Source organism: Rhinatrema bivittatum, chromosome 18 (assembly GCF_901001135.1).
Source record: "Rhinatrema bivittatum chromosome 18, aRhiBiv1.1, whole genome shotgun sequence".
In the NCBI taxonomy this organism is placed as follows: domain Eukaryota; kingdom Metazoa; phylum Chordata; class Amphibia; order Gymnophiona; family Rhinatrematidae; genus Rhinatrema; species Rhinatrema bivittatum.
In genome coordinates this window covers 28,598,659-28,619,663 of record NC_042632.1, presented here as the reverse complement: position 1 = coordinate 28,619,663, position 21,005 = coordinate 28,598,659, and the positions used below count along the sequence as shown (strand labels likewise).

General features: G+C 39.9%; 1 protein-coding gene across 1 annotated transcript; it reads right to left on the bottom strand.

Moving 5' to 3' along the window:
* Positions 1-748: 748 nt before the first annotated feature.
* LOC115080060 (protocadherin alpha-5-like) lies at positions 749-19,442 on the bottom strand. The gene is made up of 3 exons (XM_029584088.1): positions 16,938-19,442; positions 10,117-10,453; positions 749-972 (listed from the first exon to the last, which is right to left on the bottom strand). The coding sequence occupies exons 1-3, from the start codon at positions 19,296-19,298 to the stop codon at positions 749-751; spliced, it is 2,922 nt and encodes a 973-aa protein (XP_029439948.1). The 5' UTR covers positions 19,299-19,442.
* Between the last annotated feature and the right edge of the window lie 1,563 nt (positions 19,443-21,005).

Genomic DNA, 21,005 nt, shown 5'->3' with positions numbered 1-21,005 from the left:
TGACCCCCTCCCTCCGCATTCCTTTCTGCTGAGTTAAGAAACTTCCGACTGCCCTGTCTTTTACGATTCTGACTGCAAATGGTCTGTTCCTTTTTCAGTTCCAGTTAGTTTCTGTGCAACTTCTGTGATTTAAAGTTACTTTTATTTAATTATCTGTTTGATTTCTTATACTTGTGCTCCTTTGCGAATTCTGGGATTTTTGGTGCTTGATGGGAATTGCAGTTTTTGCATGGGGTGGACTTGCCTCCCCCCCTTCAGCATTCCCAGATCTGTGTCTGTCCCTGTTAGTGCTAGGCTGCCGTGCTGAATCCTCACTCCTCCCTTTACCCCTCCTTAGGAATTCAATTCAGACCACTGCTCGATGCCTCTCAGGCCAGTGCTTTGTCTTTACAAAAAAAACAAAACTGAACCTTGAGAACTCTCTCTCTCTCTGTTTAAAGTTGTTTGGTTTTTCTTTAACAAATGCTCATTCAAGAACGTTTGCCCCCGTCCTGTGCCATTCTTTCCTTTGCTGCTTGTGTTATTCCAAGCTCTGTGATTACAGGTTATTTTCATTTACTCTTTAGATTTCATTAACTCTATTTAATTGATTCCCTTTCATTTGCATTTGAACATAGTGTATTTGCCCTGTCTTAAAAACTGTTTTATATTGAACCTGCCAGAACGGCTGGTCTTTTTTTTTTATGAAACAAAACTAACAAAAAGAAGTGTCATCAGAGATCCTCTATTCAATTCTCCCCCTCCCGTGTTACTCGTGCTGGTTGATGGGAATTGTAGTCTGAGCTTGGCATTCCTTCCTGTTGAGTTCAGTACCTGCCTGTGCTGGGCTGACGTCACCAAGCCTTACTCCCTCCCTCTTCCTTGCCTGTTGTGCTAATTGCCTTAGTTTCCAAAGTTTCTGTCCTGTACAATTCTTCTCCTCTGCTGTTTGTGTTATTCCAGGATCCTGAGTAATTTCTTTTTGTGCAGCCGCTGTGATTAAAGGTTATTTTCATTCAATCATTTGATTTAATTTCTCATATTTTGGTTCCAAGGTGCTAATTCTTTATGTTAAACAGTTCCTCTGATGTTTGCCATTTCAAGTGCTCCTGCACCACCAGGAAAGAAGGTTATAAAAAAAATTACAACTGCCTTCTGCTTGCCATGAAGGCCCCTTGAAAGGGATTCCAGACCCCATTTTAATGAATCGATCAGTTTAGTTTAAACACAGATATTTGTGTGTTTAGTTTAAAAACGGACTGGCCAGGAATTAAAAGATATTAAGACACCAGTTATTTAGCTGCAGAGATTTGGTCATCGTACTGGCACACTTACAGTACATCCCTAAGCCTTTTCTTGCAAACTTAAAATTGCCCTTATGTATAAGTCCCATGCCCAAATTCCTCATGTTTTGTCATTTCCCAGAGGAGTGTGTCTTCCCCAGCTGCGACAGAGCTGTCTTCCCCAGATGTGAAAGAGTGGCAGGAGAAGAAACAGATCCATGCCAACAAAAAAAAAAAGAGTGGACACTGAGTATTACTGAGCACAGCGCCTCCTAGAGGCGCAGCCATATAACAGAACTAAAAGTAGCTTTATGACTGCAATTTGCTGAATTCATATCAGACTGTTTAGTTTCAATTGAGCTGTAATTTCTCTAACCTTTATATGTTGTCAGATTTTATATTTCCCCAGGTCAATAGCAGTTGGAACGTTTGAAGATTGCTGAAGATTGCATTTTCTCCTTTTTCCCAGTTTTTCATTTTTCACCAGATCTTTTTTTGCTTTTTCTTTTGTTTATATTCTAGATTGATCTAGACACTATCTCAGTACTTTTTCACACTTTTTGGCCTACTTTTCTTTTTGATCAGGGGTTTGAGCTCATCAGAAGTAAACCATGTGTTTCTTGTTGTTTGTTTTCTGTGTCATGTGTCCTTGCACCAGAAGAATGAATGACGTTGTGTGTCAAAGTTTAATGTTCTCTGTGATGCAATGTCTGTGGTGGAATCTTCTCCCTAATTAATCTGAATTTGTTTTGCCCTTATGGTAGACTCTGATCACGTAACATACTGAAGAGTAGTAAATCACCTGGACCGGATGGTATACACCCCAGAGTTCTGAAGGAACTAAAAAATGAAATTTCAGACCTATTAGTAAAAATTTGTAACTTATCATTAAAATCATCCATTGTACCTGAAGACTGGAGGATAGCAAATGTAACCCCAATATTTAAAAAGGGCTCCAGGGGCGATCCGGGAAACTACAGACCAGTTAGCCTGACTTCAGTGCCAGGAAAAATAGTGGAAAGTGTTCTAAACATCAAAATCACAGAACATATAGAAAGACATGGTTTAATGGAACAAAGTCAGCATGGCTTTACCCAGGGCAAGTCTTGCCTCACAAATCTGCTTCACTTTTTTGAAGGAGTTAATAAACATGTGGATAAAGGTGAACCGGTAGATATAGTATACTTGGATTTTCAGAAGGCGTTTGACAAAGTTCCTCATGAGAGGCTTTTAGGAAAAGTAAAAAGTCATGGGATAGGTGGCGATGTCCTTTCGTGGATTGCAAACTGGCTAAAAGACAGGAAACAGAGAGTAGGATTAAATGGGCAATTTTCTCAGTGGAAGGGAGTGGACAGTGGAGTGCCTCAGGGATCTGTATTGGGACCCTTACTGTTCAATATATTTATAAATGATCTGGAAAGAAATACGAGTGAGATAATCAAATTTGCAGATGACACAAAATTGTTCAGAGTAGTTAAATCACAAGCAGATTGTGATAAATTGCAGGAAGACCTTGTGAGACTGGAAAATTGGGCATCCAAATGGCAGATGAAATTTAATGTGGATAAGTGCAAGGTGATGCATATAGGGAAAAATAATCCATGCTATAATTACACAATGTTGGGTTCCATATTAGGTGCTACAACCCAAGAAAGAGATCTAGGTGTCGTAGTGGATAACACATTGAAATTGTCGGTGCAGTGTGCTGCGGCAGTCAAAAAAGCAAACAGAATGTTGGGAATTATTAGAAAAGGAATGATGAATAAAATGGAAAATGTCATAATGCCTCTGTATCGCTCCATGGTGAGACCACACCTTGAATACTGTGTACAATTCTGGTCGCCGCATCTCAAAAAAGATATAATTGCGATGGAGAAGGTACAGAGAAGGGCTACCAAAATGATAAAGGGAATGGAACAACTCCCCTATGAGGAAAGACTAAAGAGGTTAGGACTTTTCAGCTTGGAGAAGAGACGACTGAGGGGGAATATGATAGAGGTGTTTAAAATCATGAGAGGTCTAGAATGGGTAGATGTGAATCGGTTATTTACTCTTTCGGATAGTAGAAAGACTAGGGGGCACTCCATGAAGTTAGCATGGGGTACATTTAAAACTAATCGGAGAAAGTTCTTTTTTACTCAACGCACAATTAAACTCTGGAATTTGTTGCCAGAGAATGTGGTTTGTGCAGTTAGTATAGCTGTGTTTAAAAAAGGATTGGATAAGTTCTTGGAGGAGAAGTCTATTACCTGCTATTAAGTTCACTTAGAGAATAGCCACTGCCATTAGCAATGGTTACATGGAATAGACTTAGTTTTTGGGTACTTGCCAGGTTCTTATGGCCTGGATTGGCCACTGTTGGAAACAGGATGCTGGGCTTGATGGACCCTTGGTCTGACCCAGTATGGCATTTTCTTATGTTCTTATGTTCTTATGTTCTGTGCTTCCTGTCACTGATGTGCACTAAGCTGAAAGACCTGTTTTCCCTATCTGCATCATTGAATTCAAAGATTATCCTGACTTGGACTGTGACCTGTTTTCAAAGAACGCCATCATACATCATTTGATTTTCTTGTGTATTCATTGTTTTGTGTCTTGCTCAGATGCTGTTTGGACCTATTTGCAAATTGCCATTATTTAGACAGAATTACTGCTGTTTTTCCAAGTTTTGTAGTATTTTCCAGTCTATCTCCAACCTCTTATATCCTTATATGAGTATGTAATATGCCTTTCTTCACCCATTACCCTTGTCTATGAAAGCTGCCTTGATCACATTACCCACATACTATATCCCACTGATTGCTCTCAGAGCGAGATATGCCCCAGTATGGTAGAATATTTTCATGAATCCCTTATCCTTGGACACCATTCTGTCCGCTATTGGGCCTACAGATGCTTTGTCACATGACTGCACTTGCCTAATGTTTCAACAGCCCTTTTTCTTTACCTTGTTTATCATCTTCGTTACTATCAGTTTGCTTTTGTATTTCCAGTTTGGTATTCACTGTTTGCATTAACATGTTTATCCTTTTTTGTGTATTATTTATTTATTTATTTAGAGATTCTTATATACCGTGGTATGTATAGATATACATCACCTCGGTTTACAGTAAACATTAATATTAGCAACAGGCTTTACATAAAACGGGTTAAACAGCAAGTATGCCCTTTGGAGTGGCATACTCCCTGTATGCACCACTGACCCGAATTGTGATGCTTGCATTTCAGTCACTATAGATGGTATGACTAAAACTTCCACCCTGCTATACAAATCCCATAATTCCACATGATACAGTGTATGTACCGACAACCATTACCTGTTTTGACCCTACTGAAGCCCACGCCCAACAATGGATACAAGTCCACAAAGGAGACACTCCTCAGGGTCTAGTTATGACATCTGCCCTTTTGACTCCCTACCGAAAGGCCGGTTTCCCTCATTTTTAAGTATGTCCCCTGCCCGCATCCTGGGATGTGACCTATAGATGTGGTAATGATTTGGCTTGGTCATACACACCCTTATTCTTAAACTATCTGGTTTTTCTCTGGATCTCCCTTTTCTTATTTGTGTATATATATTTCTGCCACATCAGCGTATGTTAAATTCATGCTGTTCTATTTGCTGTAAGCTATTTCTAGCATTCTCCCACTCGTCTTACTGTTGGTACCTCTGCACCTCTTTGACTTATTCTTTCTTCTGCAGCCTGTACCTATAGTAATTACTTTGCTGGTCTTTAATATTTCAATATCCTATTCCCTTTCTACTCTGATTTCTCTGTAACCTTTTTGAATATCTCTTCCTGTAACACTTCCTCTTAGATTTTACCTGGAGTATGTTTACACCCTCTCACAAATATTTCCTGGTAGTTTTGTGGCCTTTGTGCTTATTCTGAGATTGATCCCCTTGTAGAATTTTACCCATTCTAACTGAGGCTTACTCTCACAGGGATGTGCAACTGTTCCTATTCCTACCTATGACCAGAATGTGCCTTATGTTTTTGTTTGTATTTTTTCCTTCTCTTCCTTGTCCATTCCAATGGATTACCTCTTCATATGTTCTCTGTACCTTTTAAGAATGATGTCCAACTGCTCTGCTAGGTTATCCCCCCTGATTGGTATATTTGTGACACCCATGTGCAAAAGCACCGATCCTAACTCATGTAAAGCGCAGTGGATATTGGCCCACTCCATTGTTGCAACACAGTGCATCCATAGACCTTACACAGTATTACACATTATAGCTATAGGCAATTCCTCTTGTTTGTCTCAATCTTTTCTCAACTATACTATGAAAGCTCAAATGATAAATTCTTATTGGCTCAGTATTGTAACCTATCAGAATGGCTCTTGGGGTTACAGGACTCCAATTTATATGTTAAATCGTATTATAAGATTGCAAGCTGTTGTTGAAATAATTACTAATGAAACTGCTAAAGCACTGAGAATATTAGCCACTCAGCAAAAGGGTTTTCGGAATGCCATTTACCGGAATCATCTAGCACTAAATTACATACTAGCTGCAGAAGGAGGATTATGTGGTAAATTTAACCTCAGTAACTGTTGTCTTCAAATAGATGACAAGGGTGAAGTAATTGAAGAAATCAACCGCAACATGATGTCAATTGCACATGTACCAGTGCAAACCTGGAAAGGACTTGATGTCAGTGATCCCTTTGGATCCCTTGGCTCATGGTTCTCTAGTTTAGGTTCAGGATTCAAAATTCTAATTGGCTCCATGTGTACGATTGCCTTACTTGGGCTAGTTGTCTGCCTCTGCTTACCATGCCTCTGTATCTGCCTATGAAGATGCCACGATCAAGTCTCTGAAATGCTGATAACACAGACCAGCACACGGATCATGCTCAACCAAGCTGAAACCTTGAACCTGATGCTCCTGGATTCTAATGATGACACTGAACCATTCCCCAACACCTATAACATCTATCTGTGAAAAATGAGCATATTGGCACCATGACGGGTAAAGTCTCTAGCCAGTAAGGATTAGCCTTAACTAGGCGGGACAACCTAAGACAGGCAATATGTGACGCAGATAGGTGTGAAGGGTTCCTAGGTGTCACCCTTCAAAGGGGGAAATGTAGAATAGTGAATTGCATATATCCTGCACATGTGTCACCAGCACTATGAAGCACTATGATAACTAAGCTTACCAGAGAATTAGCCAGCACAGATGACATCATTCCTGAGATAACGGAACTAACTTGGTCTTATTCTCCTGCCCATAGTGAGAGCACACGCACACATGCTAAAATGTATTGATTGGCTATAAGGTAAATGGGTTGGCTTTTGCAGACATTCTGATGGAATCCCTTATAAGGCTGAACATGCACGTCAGATCTTTGAGCAAGCTTAGAATCATTTTCCACTTGTTTTGTGTTGCTTCTCCATGGGGGAATCACGCTTTCCCCCATTAATAAATCTTTTAAACTATTTGAAGCTGGTATTCATTGAATTAATTAGTCAGAGGTTACCACTTTTAACAAAATACAAACAAACCTAGGATAGATCTCAGTTTAGCATTCGCAATATTCTTCCCTTTTTCAGATTTGTTTTTGTCTTATTGGTATCAATGTTTCAAATATTTTAAGAGGTAGTGGTGATTGAGACACCAAATCTTTATGAGGTTCCTTTATTTCCAATTTGTGAGAGAATGTGTTACTACTTTGGGTAACAACTTTCAATTTTAAGGAGAAATGGTTTTCTTGATTGTGTTTAGTATGCTTGTTTATGATGTCACCATGCAGGTTACAACTAATTAAACACCTCTAAGGAAACTTACAAGTGAGCAGGGGAGAATATCACTATGTAGAGGTTACCAGTACTTCATTTGCATCTCTATAGGCAATTAACACATTTCAGCACATACCTGCATTCTAACTGTATAGTAGAGGAACCACATCATTTCTTTTTCTGAGGCACTTTGGAAAATCCTGAAGAATGGAAAGTTGCAAACCAACCTCCCAATTTGAAGTAGATGGAGCAGGCTAAAAGACCATCAATCTCCCAAGAACAGTCCATTGCCTGCTGTAACCAAGAACTCGGTCAACTCTAAGGCTCTAGAGGTCAGAGGGGATACTAAGAGGTCAATTTCCAATCAGTTTGTCTGGGTAACTTTGGGAGTTACCCAGACAAAACCTGACATTTGAACATTCCTGCTCCCCTCTCCCATTAGCTAAATTTTATCCAGGTAACATCACCAGCACAAAATTTACCTGGCTACAAAGAGGCAGCACTGAAGGCATTACTGAGACATGGTTTCATTTTGCCTGAGCAAAACTAATATTCAGCACTGTCCAGATAAAATTAGCCAAGTAAGACTGGTCAGAAAAATGTCAGTCCTAAAATCAGCAAAATAACTTTTCCTGGATAGCTATATCCAGGTATTGCATATTCAGTAGAGCACCACTGTATCTACCAAGAAGCAATATGCATTCCATGTAAAAACAAACCATATAATATAATATATGTATATAATATAACCATTATTTTATGTATGTTTTCATGCTGTACATCACCTAGGTTTTTTTTTTAAGATAAAAGAAAAAGATAAAGATATAAATCAGACAATTGACAAAAAAGTCATTTTCAGTAAATTCTGGAACCTCATCATTAATTGGACAGTGTGAATTACTTGATAATTACACTGCAGTAAAAAATAGATTTGTAACAATGGCAGAAGGCACATCCAAGAAAGCAGTGGGAGTAGGAAGTATTAAATTCAATCCATATGAAAACAGCAACTATGAACATCTGATAACTAAAGATGTACTATATGTATCTGAATTAACTGACATCCAGTTTACAAATTAAAATACTAGATTGAATGTGATTTTTGAGAAAAAAAAAAAAGACATTTGTGAAGAGCAACATGGCAAAGAACCTTTGCTCACTGAATCAAAAAAATGTGAATTTATTGAATGAACGCCAAGGCAATACCAGTGAGTGATCATGCAAATATTGCACAAGCAATCTGTAAGCAAAAGTGGGAAAATAAAAAAGTATTCACTTGAAGACAGGAGCTCTAGATACATGTGAAAATTGCTTCAAAAGTTAAGGCAATTTCCAAAGAACCAAGAAAACAAAATATTGAAGCTAATACACATTGATTTATGTAGACCCATGTCAGTGGATTCTATTGGTGGTAACCAGTATACATATGTTATCATAGATAACTACAGCCAGAAGTTGAACTTATTTTTCCTTAAGCACAAAGATAAATTCACCAATATTGTCATTGACTGTGCATGATACTCAGAATACTAAATAGGGAAGAAGCTGAAAGAACAATGAAAGAAAGTTGATCACGGATAAAGTTGAGAATTTCATGGAGTATGGATGTCATCACAAAGAAGACAGTTCCATATTCACCATCTCAGAATGGAACTGCAGAACATGATAATTGAATGTTATCAGAAGCAGTAAGAACAATCAAGTTTTGGGCTGAAGCATTAATAGAAGGATTAGAGGGCACTCCATGAAGTTAGCATGTAGCACATTTGAGTACTGTGCTCAGTTCTGGAGACCGTATGTCCAAAGGGACAGAGACAGGATGGAGGCAGTCCAGAGAAGGGTGACCAAAAAGGAGGATGGTCTTCATCAAATGACTTATGAGGAGAGATTGAAGAATCTAAATATGTACACCCTGGAGGAAAGAAGGAGCAGAGGTGATATGAAACAGACTTTCAGATACTTGAAAGGTGTTTTTTTTTTTTTTTCAATGGGCCAGATTTTTATTTTATCTATCATTTTCCATTATACACTTGACAATTCTTTCATTATATAACATTATATTGTTTAATTCTTAACCTTTCATATATATACCACAAAAATTAAATTAATCCACAAACCCAAGCATTTATAATAAGGATATTCAAACTATAACATTCAAAAGACAGCCTAGCAGGGAGGCAAACAAAAATATAATCAGGAGATTAAGGAGAAATCAAAAGGGAATGGGCTTTACATAGACTCACAGTGATTTCAAATAGACCTGCTATCTCTTAAGCATTGGGAGATGATGTTACAGGCCCACGGGCTTCAATAAACTGCCGCAATTGGTCAGTTTGAAAAAACACAAATATTTCTTCCCCTTTCCTTAGAATACATTTACAGGGGTATCGTAATGAAAAGAAGAAACCTAGAGAGGTGACATTTTGTCGAAAAGATACAAATTCTTTTCTACCATACTGTGTAATTGGAGCCATATCAGGATACAACCTAACTTCTTGATCACAGAAACTCACAGGAAATTTCTTAAAATAATTTTGCATAACATTTGTGACATCTTGGGTTGAGATAAATGAAACAAGAAGAACTTTCCTCTCAATTATATCTAAATTAGACGATTCGAGAAAACCCGTCAGATTTGATATTGCATTTACATTTTCATTTTTAACAACTGCCCTATTTATCAGAAATCTGCAAGTATTTATCGAGGGAATATTTTGCTCAGAAAACCCCAGGGAAGTTGTCAAAAATCTTTTTAAAGTTATATATGGTATCTCTCCCATAATTTGGGGGAAATTTAAGATTCTTATGTTCAATTGTCTCAATCCGTTTTCTAACAGTTCCAAACGCCATGATGACAAAAGTTGTTCTTTTATAATTGCTGAATTTACTGTAGCATTAATTTGAACCTTTTTTTCCATCTCAGATATCTTATTTGTCAGGACAGTTTCCTGTTCTTGTATTCCCAATTTCTTTTCCTGCAAATTATAATTTAGGGAGTCTACTTTCCTCTCAAGCCAAGTTAAGGATTGCCCCTGGCCTGCAACAAGGTCCCAGATAGCTTCGAGGGTCACCGCCCCCGGCTTTGCTGGCCCTGATGTCGACTCACCAGGAGCTTCTGGCTGTTGAATGTTCTCTCCGGCCACGGGAGCTTCCACCTCCTCCAACAAAAGCTCCCTCAATGTCTCCGGCTTCTCTCCAACTACTTCTGGGTCAGCTCGCGCTTGGCCCGACTCCTCTCCTTCCGCTCCCTCAGGGTTCTCTCCCTCCAACTTCGGCACTGCGGAAACATCATCCGTCTGTGACAGAGCAGGTTCCTTGGTGTGGTCGTGTTGCGCCGGAGGTGCGCACAGGTCAGGGCTGAGGGAAGTCTCTACCAGCGACGCAAGCTGCTCTCCTGCCACAGCACTCGCAATGGGCTCCTTGACTCCCTCCAAACTCACTGCCTGGGACAGGAAGAAAGGATTTGCATTCACAAAAAAGCAGGGGAGTAGCTTGCTTGTTGCAGAGGTTACTACCCCAAACCGAATAAGCCTGATACTTCATTTTCAATGCATATCCAGCATAGCTCTCTGCTTCAACAGCAGGGGGATGAAAAAAAGAGGATTTATATTCAGACAACAACCGACAAGAACTGAATTACATAGTCTGGGTAAACAAATAAACATGGGTGTAGCTTGCTTGCTATGACAGTTACTACCCCTAACCAATTAAGCTAGATACTTCACTTAAATGCAGCTCCAGCACTACTCTCTACATCAATGGTGGGGGTGGAAGGTAACTAGAACCAAAATGTTACTAATAAGGGCCAAGAGTAATATATAAGTATAAGGCCAAGAGTAACAGATAAGTATGAGAAAAAAAATAAGTGTGAAAGCTTGCTGAGCAGACTGGATGGGCCGTTTGGTCTTCATCTGCCGTCATTTCTATGTTACTATGTAAAATTCTTTTCGCTCAACGCACAATTAAACTCTGGAAGTTTTTGCCAGGGGATGTGGTTAGTGCAATTAGTGTAGCTGGGTTTAAAAAAGGTTTGGATAAGTTCTTGGAGGAGACGTCCATTACCTGCTATTAATCAAGCTGACTTAGTAAATAGCCACTGCTATTACTAGCATCAGTAGCATGGGTTATACTTAGTTTTTGAGTACTTGCCAGTAACTTGTAGCCTGGATTGGCCACTGTTGGAAACAGGATGCTGGGCTTGATGGACCCTTGGTCTGACGCAGTATGGCACTTTCTTATGTTCTTATGTACTGCTGCTTATTTATGAAACCATTGTAACAACAAATTACTGAAAGAAAATCACCACAAGTCATTTGGAGAGGCAAAAGACAAATCATAACATACTTCAAGGTGTTTGGATGTCTCATATATGCCTAAATTCCTAATCAATATTGGAAGAAATTAGATGCCAAAAGCAAACCTACAATCCTCACTGGTTATAGTAAAAACAGGGAAGTTTATTGCTTACATGATCCCAAAAATGAAGAAGATTCTGACAAGAGTTTACATGCTCAAAAGGATAACATATGGATGAAAACAATCAGGTTGTGCACGGTACATGACATAAGACCAAATACTAATTGAGAAGAAATACCATCAAAAGAATCAGATCAATACAGCTATAGACTGTGACAAGGAAAAGATTATGCTTTACTAGTTCTTTATGTAGATAACATGCTAGAGGTAACAAGTTTCTACAAGGAGTAAACACTTTTCTAAAGATGAAAATTGAACTAAAAGATTTAGAAGAGCCAAGTCAAATCTTAGGTATTCACATAAAGAGAAATGCAGACAAAAAACAACTGTAAATCAGTTAAAGGAACTATATTGAAGAAATCCTAGACAAATTGGCTTCAGTAACTGTATCAATCACAACTCAATTATTATTTATAAAAATTAAAAATGGTACACAACAGACAGTGAAGCCAAAATTAATGTATGGTTTCAGCTTAAATAAGTGATACCGGACAATAGTTGGTTGTGATCATACATAGTATAGGGAGGACCAGCAAGGTCACGTGGTTTGTGGTTCAGTAACTGTAAGCCAGTATCAGCAGCCATTGAACTAAACCATAAAGAAAATGAAAATCTGCAAGCAATAGATCTTCCAGATGTTCCATACCAGAGTCTTATTAGATGAATCATGTATAGGCAACAAGACTAAATATTATATTTGCAATTCATTATTTGAGATATTTCAATACTTGCTATATGACTTAACACTGGAAGATGGTTAAATACATTATCAGATATCTTCAAGGAACAAACAATAATATTTTGTGTTACAAAACTTCTGGAGAAAGATAATTAGTTATTCAAATACATCTTGAGTCCAAGAGTTCTTGTAAGATGTACTTAAGGTTAGGTATACAAGTTATTACAAGCAGCAATTAACTGGAAAATTGTCAAACCACAAAGTGTGCTTATCTATTTGTGAAGCTGAATACATCGTTCTGTTTGAAACTGTCAAAGGAGAAATGTGGTTAACTAAGAACTTGGATTTAATAAGTAAAAACCCAGTGTTACGTAGGCGGCCTCGAAAGGCTTTGCATTCTGTTACGTGGGGCGGTGTTTAATGTGCCCTTGGGCCTCGGGCTGACCCCGGACGAATCCAGGACTGAACCAAGGGTTGACGGTGTGTTCCGCTATGGCAGACGGTCTTACCCTCTGCCAGGCCTGCAAGCTCCCAAGGCCAACAACAGGATGATGTTGGAATGTGAATGGTCCTCTGACCATTCCGAGCCCTTTCGGACCTGCCACTTGGATCGGCATGGAGCAGTAGGCCTGGCCTGAGGTTGAGGGCAGACGGGCCTTGACATGAAGAAATGACAGCAAGATCGATGCAACAGCATTGCGGACGAGGACTTGACACCAAGGCTGATGCAGACGGCATCAGAGACGAGGGCTGGCACAAGACAAGACACCAAGGTAGCTGAAGACGTGACACCAGGGTCGATGCAACGGCATCGCGGATGAAGACATGACACCAAGGCTGATGCGAAGACATCCCGGACCAATGGTCGATGCGACGGCATCCCGGACCAGGGTCAATGCGACGACATCAGGAACAAGACATTGACATGATACCAAGAGTGATGCAATGGCATCCAGGACGAGACGAGGAACTTGACAAAGTCCAGACAAGACGAGAAGCTGGGCGGAAGGACATTGGCACTGTCTCTCAGGGCACCCTACTCAGTTCACCCGCGGAACTGAGTCGCGGACCACCCTGTCCCACTGCGCGCCCTACACAGCCCAAGGAAGCTGGTCACGGACCACGCTGAGAACGGGATGAGTGCAGGGAAGGATCCAGTCAAAGCAGAACTCCAACGATGGAGCTGATGTCATCTGAAGCTCCACCAATGGCTGGCAGGACATGACGGCTCAGGAGCACAGGGCACCAGTCCACCTGCAGGCTAGTCCACGCTCGGGAAAGACATCATCCAAGGGACCCCCGGCCTGACAGGTACCAGAAGGCTCAGGAGCGCTGAAGATGAAAACACAGGAGCAGGACATCAAGGAACTTGGAACATCAGGAAGCAGAAACCCAAGACGAAACACCAGGACACCTGGATGAGGACCTCAGGCAACGAAGACATGGCATGAAGACATAACTTGACATGGCGAGATGAAACGAAGAGGATCTCCACGAAGACGACCTGACGGAGCTCTGGCAGGCAGGAGCCTCCAGAGTGAAGTAACTCCAATGCAAGGCAAGGCTGACTGGAAGTTGAAGTCCTCTTACAGGGCTGCAGACCTGCGACTCCCTGGGAGGAGTTTGGAAGGCCCACACCTAGCTGGCCCTATAACTAAGGAGAAGTGCTGCGGGCCGGCCCATAGGGAGAAAGGCATGGCCAAACCAGGAAGTCCATGCAGACACAAGCAGCCTCAGGCAGGCCCCAAGAACAATGAGGCCTCCCAGGCCCTGGAGCGAATCCTAGATAATTCGTAGGCGAGACCCAGGCTTCGGAGCGGCCTCCAAGAGGAGGTAAGGAGCCTCCCATAGCACCACTACAGGAGGGTTCGTAACACCCCATTGACATAAAAACTGCCAGCTAATCCATAATGAAACTTTTGGTGAGTACAACTCAAAATCAACAAACTAAGAAAATTGATCTTAAATATTGATTCTTAAGAGATAAAGTGAAACATGGAAAAATTCAACTAATTCCTAACAGAAGAGATTATCACTGATGCCTTGACAAACCACTTCAGAAGAATAAGAAATAATTCTGTTTGCAAGGATTTTGATTCATTAAAGAAAATTACCATAGCAAGTGGCATCCATGCAAGTGGGAGAGTGCTAGAAGGAAACACATTTCATGTCTATGTGGTAGACTATTGCATTAGCTGGTACTGAACTGTTTGGAGTCATTAGGGCTTCCATACTGCTCTGGTCATGTACATATTTGCTTCCTATTTCTGTGTGAGTTGACTTGCTGGCTGCTTAGGGCTCCATTATACCTTGTTAATAAAAGCAGTACTGTTTACTGCTCTTACAGAGAGGAAGCCTCCCTGCCTTGTTTGCTTTTCTCTCAATTCTCATTTCCATTCTGAATAGTATCTGTAGTTAGAATGTTATTCCCTATTTGCATCTCTTTTCAGTTATCCAATTTAAATTTTAACTGTCATTTAGATGCCCATTTTCAGTCTAGCAAGGTCTTTCTGCAGTTTCTCAATCTGTTTCTGTTCTAACTGCTTTGAATATTAATATGTAATCTTCAAATGTGATCATTTTATTTATTTATTATTTAAGTTCTTTTAATATACCGATGCTCAAGACCATGTCTTATCGTACCGGTTTACAGTAAAACTAGGGGGAACAAACCAAATTAATAACGATATAGAAGGCAAAGTTACAAAAAACAGGGGGCATGAATATGGGCGTTAGAGAAGAAGAAGAAGATCAGAAGAGTATAATTGGAGAGCCATGTAACAAACTAGTCATGGAACAAATTGATTGTATAGGTACAAAATAGCCATGTAGCAAAATAGTCCAAGAACAATTGAGTGCGTACAGAGTATCTGAATTTTAGACGAGTAGCGTTGTCCTAAGCGGTAGAGGTGAACAGGGAGGGGAAGGGACTGGTGGGGAGGGATGGTGGGGAGGGGATGGATGGGAGGGTAAAGAGGGGGGAGGTGAGAGGGTCGGTGCTGGTAGGTCTATGTTCCTTCAGCGGTATGCTTGAGCGAACAGCCAGGTTATCAGTTTCTTTCTGAAGGTGAGATGACATTGTTCCTGGCGTAGATGAGGGGGGTAGTGAGTTCCAGTGGAGAGGTCCTGCTGAGGATACAGCTCATTTATGGATGGATTTGTGAACTGCAAATTTGTTTGGGGGGGCCTGGAGGGAGCCTTTGTATGCGGATCTAATCAGCCTTGCAGAAGTATGGAGTTCGAGAGGGCTGGACAGTTGGAGTGAGGATTGCTGGTAGACGGATTTATAAATGATGGTAAGAGTCTTGAAGAGGATTCTATAGTGGATGGGTAGCCAGTGTAGGATTTTTAGTATAGGTGTGATGTGGTCCTTGCGACGTGTGTTGGTAAGGATCCTGGCCGCTGCGTTTTGCAGCATCTGTAGGGGTTTAGTAGCAGAGGCGGGGAGGCTGAGTAACCCTCTACATCATGTCACTCATTGCTCTCTATTCCAGATCATTAATGAATGTGTTAAAAAAAAACCAAACACACCAGTCCCAGTACAGATCCCTACAGCACTTAGCATCCTCTATATACTTGCTTCCATTGGGAAAACTGTCCTACTATATGTTTCCTATACCAATCCACAGTAAAACATAATCTCTTATCCCATGACTTTTTAGTTTTCTTAAGAGACTCTCATGAGGGGCTTTATCAAATGCCTTCTGAAAATCCAACTACACTAATTGGCACACCTTTATTCACATGCTCATTCACACTGTCAACACATTCTAAGTAATAGCTTTCTTCGATAAATCCATGCTGGCTGTTCCCCATTAAACTATGTTTTTCCATATAACCAGTATGAGATTTACACTAAGGAAAACAAATGATGACACATAACAGTAGTGATGGATACAACCTCAGTAAAGGTTTTCCTTCCAGTCCTAAGCCAGTAAGGGGCCAAGAATCTGAGTTTAAAATAAAAATCTATCTTCTCATAATTGTGGTAAGCAATTCTAATTACCATTTCGGGGGTGATTTTCAAAGCTATCTGTGTGCATAAATGGCTGTACTAAAATAGTCTGGCACTCAGATCATGTAAAAATTTGCACATATCCCTGGTGTATGCATACTTTTACGCAAACTACAAAGAGGCATTCTGGAGAATAAAGTGGGGCAGAGTTGGAACTTACTTGCATACTTTTTGATTTTAAAAAGTAATCATGAATATTAACCTGCATTCTACCATCCAAACAGCAGGTATAACTTAAAAGTATAATTAGAACTTCTGGGTCAAACCGTATGCATAGACCCATATACCAGACCTAAAAAATTCCAGGTGTTATCTGTATTGTCATACTTTCTAGTTTAAAATGTAATGTAACATCATTTAATAACTGATATTTAGAGGGGGAAAAAAGGATATCCAATACTTGGGTTTCATTTATCAAATAAAACACCCCATTATTTTCTATAGGAAAAGCACTGGCACAGCACAAAACTGCCTAAATTCATATTCATACTGCCTAAAACCACTTGCAAAAGGCCTTTTTAGATAGTTATTAATCCCTTTCCAACCATAAGATATCACCAACTTAGGTTTCCTATATCACAGCAAACTACATAATAATTTATTTTGAAGTTTGATATATCTCTGTCTAAGATTTAAGAAACTATGATCCCTATTCCTTAGCTTTGGAAAAGATGTTCTTGCTTTAAACAATTAACAATCACGAGCAATATTAGAAACATTGGTTAGAGCAAATATACAGTTGTTTTCTTATTTCTACCTTTCCAGACTGAGTTTTCAAGATTTCCTCTTCATTTTCTGGAGACTGGATGAGGTTCGGACTAAAGGCCATAAGGTCATTTTTCCTTGCATCTCTACTTAAGTAAAAGTTGTAGGGAGGCTGTTGAGAGCAGGTCCAGCTTGCTACTGTGTTGGAGCATACCAGGGTAGTGACACCAGGTTTGCTCATGCTTTCTCTGTTTGTATGCAACTTTAGAGCAATATATAAAATAATTGTAATTAAAAAAATACTCGAGATTGAACAGATTGATATAATTAAATGGTTGTTCAAATCTGTCCAATAATATTCTTTCTTCAGTTCTTGACCACTGTTTGACTTTACATCCTCAGCACTATCAACGTATGAGATAGTAAGAGTCGCCGTTGCTGACATCGCTGGATCTCCATGATCCTTCACCAAGACAATTAGTATTTGTCTGTCACTATGTAAATATTCAAAGTGGCGTCTGATGCAGATTTCTCCAGAGTGCAATCCTATCCTGAAAGCTGTATTATCCACTTCCTTGAATTCATAGGAAAGCCATGCATTGTATCCAGAATCAGCATCAATTGCTCTTATTTTAGCTATCACTTGTCCCACTATTGCTGACCTAGGAACAAGTTCTATAATTGAGGAGTCACCAGCAAAATAGGGAGGTAAAACTGTAGGAGGGTTGTCATTTTGGTCTAAAATAAATATATTCAGTGTCACGTTATTGCATAAGGGAGTAAGACCCGCATCCTTAGCATTCACCTGAAACTTAAACAAATTGATATTTTCATAATCAAAAGACTGTAGAGCATATATTTTGCCACTTTCAGGATTAATTGAAAAGTAAGTAGAAATTGGCAAACCTAGGATGGTATTATCCAAAATAGCGTAGGTAACGATGCCATTTTGAGTCAAATCGGGATCTAAGGCAGAAATAGTGAATATATGAGAACCTGGAAAGTTGTTTTCTTTTACAGTCAGTATATAAAGGGTTTGTGAAAAGTTAGGCGCATTATCGTTCACATCATCTATTTCAACTCGAATTATTATTGTTGTAGAAAGAGCAGGTGAACCTTCATCTGTAGCTGTGATGATGGCCTCATATTGAGGAATGATTTCACGATCTAAGGACCCATCCAATATCAGTGAATAATAATTCTTGAAATCCGAAATCATTTTAAAAGGTACATTTTCAGAAACGTAACAATTCACCATACCATTGGCGCCAGAATCCTTATCAGATACACTAATGAGTGCTATAACTGTCCCTATGGGAGAGTCCTCCGGAACAGGCAGCGAAAGGGAAGTTACTGTCAGCGCGGGGGCGTTATCGTTGATGTCCAACACTTCCACTAAAACTTTACCGTGCCCAGATATGGGATAGTGACCTTGATCAATAGCATCAACTAGAACTTCATAAAACCGAACGTCTTCAAAATCGATTGTTCCTTTTAATGTAATTTCTCCAGTATTTGGTATTATATTAAATGTGGCTCTTACATCTGGCAAAACGAGACTGCTAAATGAATATATGACGTCAGCATTAATTCCCTCATCCAAATCCGTAGCATTAAGCTTGACGACTAAAGTTCCTATAGCTGCATTTTCAAGTAAACCGATTCTGTAGACTGGGCAATCAAAGGTTGGCGTGTTATCATTTACATCTTGGACTGTGATAACAAGTTGCAGGGTGCCAGTTAATTGCGGTTTGCCACCATCCACTGCGCTGAGTGTTAAATAATGTAAAGGGATGTGCTCCCTGTCGAGCGACTGTTTTAACACGAGCTCAGCTGATCTTCTTTGGTCATTATTTGTTTGCATTTCTAAAGAAAAATATTCATTGGGGCTGAGCTGGTAGGTTTCGATTGAGTTTGTGCCTATATCTGCATCAAAGGCGACCTCTAGAGGAAACCGCGAACCAGGAAGCCTCGATTCTGCAATAAGCAGGTTTAACTCATTAACTGGAAACAATGGAGAATTATCGTTGACATCCTCAATTTTAACTTCCACGTGATATATTTTCACAGGCTTATTCCCTATAACTTCCAAGTGCACAACACAAACAGGGCTGTTTGAGCACAGTTCTTCTCTATCTATCCTTGCATTAACAAACAAAATCCCGTTTTGCAAATTTACCTCGAAATAGTCTGTCTTATCACTAGAGTCTATTCGGAACATCCGTGAGATGAAGTCCTTAACTTCAAGACCCAGGTCTCGAGCAATGTATCCAACAAACGTGCCGGGTTTGGACTCCTCCTGGACCGAGTAATGGATCTGTCCGCTTCCGACATCCCAAATTGCATGTAAGAGAAAGCAATGCAGCAGCAGACAACGCCAGGCAACCATGAAGGATCCCTGCAAAGCCACCATTTCTAATCCAGAGAGCTTCCGAAATAAAAAGAGCTCTTAATATCTCGCTGCTGCAGCACCAAACCTCTACGATTCGCAAATAACGGGATGGAATCCAATCCTATGGAAACCTCGACACTGAGCAGGAATCTCGAAGCACCGAAGAACAGGATTGCCAACAGGAAGGAGGAAGGAGCTGTCTTTATTTCTCATCATATCGCCAACTTGGTAAAGAGCGACACTGTGTGACTCAATGAGTAAGTACTATACAAATATTATATTCCTTAGTATTTATAGTTTGTTTAGATTTTCTTTCTTTTCTTTAGTTTTTGAGTCCTGCCGTCTAGTTATATTTTTTCAGAACTTTAAAAAGTGAAAGAAAAATAATGTCTTTAATATTGATCTTCACCATTAAAATCATCTAAAACTATTATCATGTTTTTTTTAATTTCAGGAATCATTCATGTGGGCAGTTGAAGTTGATTTTTAATTTTTTTTACATAATTTACAAAGGAAATGTAAACGTGCATGTGACAAATGATAATGAAGTAGGTAATGGAAATTATGCATGTAGGCAATTTTTGCTTCAGTGGTCCCGAGTGACTAATATTTTCATTAGTTAGAGATTGTCCGCCTGCGTTGGTTTTAGGATACCCTTCTCAAAATACAAGTTTTGGGATGTGCATTCCTTTGAATCAGAATGGGAAAACTGGACGCATGATTTGATTTTAATTGCTTCATTGCCACTGAACTAAGGAGTCATCCGAAAAAAAAAAAAACTCATGACGCATAAAAATTAACTCCTTTTACCCTGCTCCTCATTCATTGCTTTCAGGGGAGACTGGAACTCTGGGGAACCCATTCCCCATTCTAAACATTAACAATAACGAATCTACATTAGAACTGCTATAGGCTGCCTCCAGAGATTTCCTCTGACTTTACTCTGCCCAGGGATAGTAAGTCCATCATCTCTCTCATACTAGATGGTTTGATTAGTCTTTTGCCCTATACCCAGACCTGATGACTGATTTGCACAGTATGGTTGCTATGGATCTTCTCCAGAGATTCCCTCTGTCTTTCCCCTTCCAAAGGATAGTAAGTATACCATCTTTCAGCTAATAGATAGTTCAATTAGTCTTTCTCTCCTACATCCAGATCCAGTGACTGAGTTGCAGATCAGGACCCTATGGACCTTTCTCCAAAGATTCCTTTTCCTTCACCCTACCCATGAATAGTAAGTTCATGATCCTTTAGCTACTAGATAATTCATGTAGTCTTTTGTTCCAGGCCTAGGCCTGATGACCAATTTGCATGTCAAAACCATTACAGACTTTCTCAAGAGATTCTTCTGGCTTTCCCTGCCCAGAGATAGTAAGTTCACCATCTTTCAGCTACTAGATGGTTCAATTAGTCTTTCACCCCTATATCCAGACCCAAAGACCAATTTGTATGTCAGGACTGCTACAGACCTACTTTAGAGTCCTCTGGCTTTGCCCTGTCCAGGGATAATAAGTTCACCATTTTAGCAACTAGATAGTTCAGTTAGTCTTTTACCACTATACACAGACCCAAAGACTGAAGACTGACCCTCTGGCTTTGGGTCACCATTAGTAATGCTTTGCCCTTCAGTGCTTTTCCCCTCAGTGCTTTGGAATGCTCCTGTTATTATTAATGCTGATTTGCCCTTTTCACAGTGCCTTGGGTTATTCCTATCACTACTGGTGCTGC

Excerpts from the sequence above, each read along its gene's own strand:
- LOC115080060 (XM_029584088.1), bottom strand. The coding sequence starts at position 19,298 with ATGGTGGCTTTGCAGGGATCCTTCATGGTTGCCTGGCGTTGTCTGCTG. Across the intron at positions 10,454-16,937 it reads TGAAAACTCAGTCTGGAAAG|GCAGTGAGTTTGGAGGGAGT; the intron begins GTAGAAATAAGA and ends TTCCTGTCCCAG. Across the intron at positions 973-10,116 it reads TCAACAGCCAGAAGCTCCTG|CGGCTGCACAAAAAGAAATT; the intron begins GTGAGTCGACAT and ends CTTTAATCACAG.